This window comes from Monopterus albus, unplaced genomic scaffold (genome assembly GCF_001952655.1).
Source record: "Monopterus albus unplaced genomic scaffold, M_albus_1.0 scaffold460.1, whole genome shotgun sequence".
In the NCBI taxonomy this organism is placed as follows: domain Eukaryota; kingdom Metazoa; phylum Chordata; class Actinopteri; order Synbranchiformes; family Synbranchidae; genus Monopterus; species Monopterus albus.
Genome location: NW_018128340.1, coordinates 192,767 through 195,399, shown reverse-complemented (window position 1 = coordinate 195,399; position 2,633 = coordinate 192,767). Strand labels below are relative to the sequence as shown.

Below are 2,633 nucleotides of genomic sequence, written 5' to 3'. Positions count from 1 at the left end.
ACAGTAGTCCAATTTCCACCAGCACCCTGTAGGTCAACAGCACTGGTGGCGGTCGTTGTTAACCCGGGCCTTGACCGATCCGGTATGGAATTCGCAGTGATGATTTGCATGTTTAAGTTTGGCATGTTTTTATGCTGGATGCCCTCCGTGACGCAACCCTCTCTATTTATCTGGGCTTGGGACCAGCACAGAAGTCACTGGCTTGCAACCCCTGTGGCTAGATTTCCTTGTTTAACTGTAATCATTAATAAACCATTTAAAGCATTTAAATTCAGATAATTTACACTGACATTTGATGGCTAATCATCATAACTCATAATATAATATCTCAATCTCAATCTCACAACACCTGACAATCTTCTTGTTATTATTATTTGCATTACTGTCACTGATTGTACATGGTTTGAGTCATAACCTATAAGATTGTACCGTTTAGCTGAAACAAAAACTTCACCTCTCATCCAAGAGGCTTCATCAGTTCTGACTGACTGGTGTTGAGCCGGAGATATTTATCCCCCTCGGTGGTGTTTTAGTCCTTTGAAACATTTATTATTATTCATTCATTAATTATTCAGTCTAATCAAATCAATCAAAAGCATATTCAACACTACATATTTTGTGTTTTTAACCTAATCCCCTTAATATTTTTACTTTTAGATAAAATGTAATTTCCTGCTTTTATCTTTACTTCTTTTTTTAACTTGCTGTTTCGTGGTGTCCGGCGACATTTTCAGGGTGGTATTCAGATGTACGAGCTACAAATCGTATCCCTGAATTTACTTCAGCGTTCGTCGCTGTTCGTGGCTGTTCGTCGATCTTCGTGCTCCTCGTGCTCCCCGCCCTCGGCTCCCGATTGGTCCGTAGGGTTTCGTGTCTAGTCCGGATCTGCCTGCTCTAGAGAGTCACCTTGCCCCAGCCGCTGCTGTTACACCGGCGTGTGAGTAGGTGGACCGTCCAGCCCAGGGGCACAAAGGCAGCTGGAATCTGACTAGGGACTGACCGACCGGGGGAACATGGCGGAGGCAAAGCCCAAGACCTCTCCGAAGGCCATCAAGTTCCTGTTTGGAGGTTTGGCCGGGTAGGTGCTATGTCAAATGCTAACGTGCTAATGTTAGCGGTCAACATGTTGATGAGATCTATTCCCCATCGATTTGAGATATTATCCTGAAACAACCTTTACCCCGGTTCGTTCAACCTGTGACCTTTAACCATATCTAATGTTTGCTTGTACTGATCCCTGTTTACGATGGACACTGATAGTGGAAAAGGAGCTCGACAGCACTATGGTTCCCCTCAGCATTTCTTTAGCTAGCCGTATACGAACTTCTACCTCCTTAGCCTTTTAAAGAAGGCGTAATAAAGCGGAGTAGTCTTATTGAAATACGTTTTGTGTGCTGTGACACGCTTGTCAAACTATCGAGCTGAGCTGGGAAGTTTGCTAGTAGCACCAACATTGATGCTAGCTGGCAGAGGCAGGTGTTAATAGGCCGTTTGCAATATACAGCGTAAAATATCACAAATCTGTGTTTGACTGTTTGTCAAAATCAAATCCGTGAACTGCCCCTGGATCCCCGTGGTCAGTGTTTAGGCTAACCAGTTATGCTAGCAGGCTAAAGGCTACACAGGCTGTCAGGATAAAACCAACAGAGGTTTCATTCCGTTAGCTTCACTAAACTGGCTGTGAGTTCTCATTGGGTAGCGATCAGGGGTCCACTGGTCGGGTCTGGTCCCGGTTTAGCTTCAGACAGACAGACAGCCCCCTAGCATGCTAACTGTCATCAATAAGAGCAGAGCCATAGTTGGCTTTTCTATGTAGTGAGAGTAACTGACGAGGCTTCCAGCTAATGTCGTGGACATCACTGTGAGTTGGCAGCCTCAGGCAGCACAGAGGTGGATCTCCCGCCACACATCTGTCACTGTGGATGCTCAGCTGGAGGTCAGAGCAGCATCAGCAACGTTTAGGAGCCAAACTCAAGGGTTTCTGTATTAATGTATGAATGCTTTTACAGACCTGTCAGATGACAAGTCCTGTTCTAAACTTGGACCAGGGAGCAGATTAAGGATGTGTGCACACAAAACATGCACATACTATTAATATTAAAGACTGAGAATAAGGAGAGAGACAAGCTACACAACAAAGCATTAAGTTGACAGAAGAGCTGCAGCGATTTATTGATTCATCGATTACTGGATCAGAAAATGAAATCAAATTGAATTGTTCCTAATCAGATATTAGTTTTTGTTATTGATCAGGTGAAAGTGCCAAATATTTGATGTTTTCTGATTTCCTGAGGTGAAAATTTACAGCTTTTCTTTGTTGTATATGATAGTAAATAAAACATCGTGGCTCAGGTGAAGACATCGCCTTGGACTGTGGGAAATGATGGCCACTTGTACTGCTCTCTGGCATTTTATAGACATTTATGATATTTCTGTCATTTTTCAAACAAAAATACTACAATGTTTTATGATTGCAGCTCTTTAAATGTGAGGCTTTGCTGCCTTTTTTGTTCCTCACGTCACAATAAATGTAATATAGGTCTTGGACTCTTGGTGGGACATAATGAGATTCCTGAAGATGCCACCGTTAGTTCTAGAGAAGTTTGGCCCTTTTCCACTGACATTTTAAAGGC

At 43.1% G+C, this 2,633-nt stretch overlaps 1 protein-coding gene across 1 annotated transcript in view; it reads left to right on the top strand.

Annotated features, from left to right (window-relative positions):
- Window positions 1-839: 839 nt before the first annotated feature.
- slc25a11 (solute carrier family 25 member 11) overlaps window positions 840-2,633 on the top strand; it is a 6,846-nt gene continuing 5,052 nt past the window's right edge. The window contains exon 1 of the mRNA XM_020587499.1: window positions 840-1,078. Within this exon, the coding sequence (XP_020443155.1) occupies window positions 1,014-1,078 (65 nt within the window). The 5' untranslated portion in view covers window positions 840-1,013. The remainder of the gene's footprint in view (window positions 1,079-2,633) is intronic.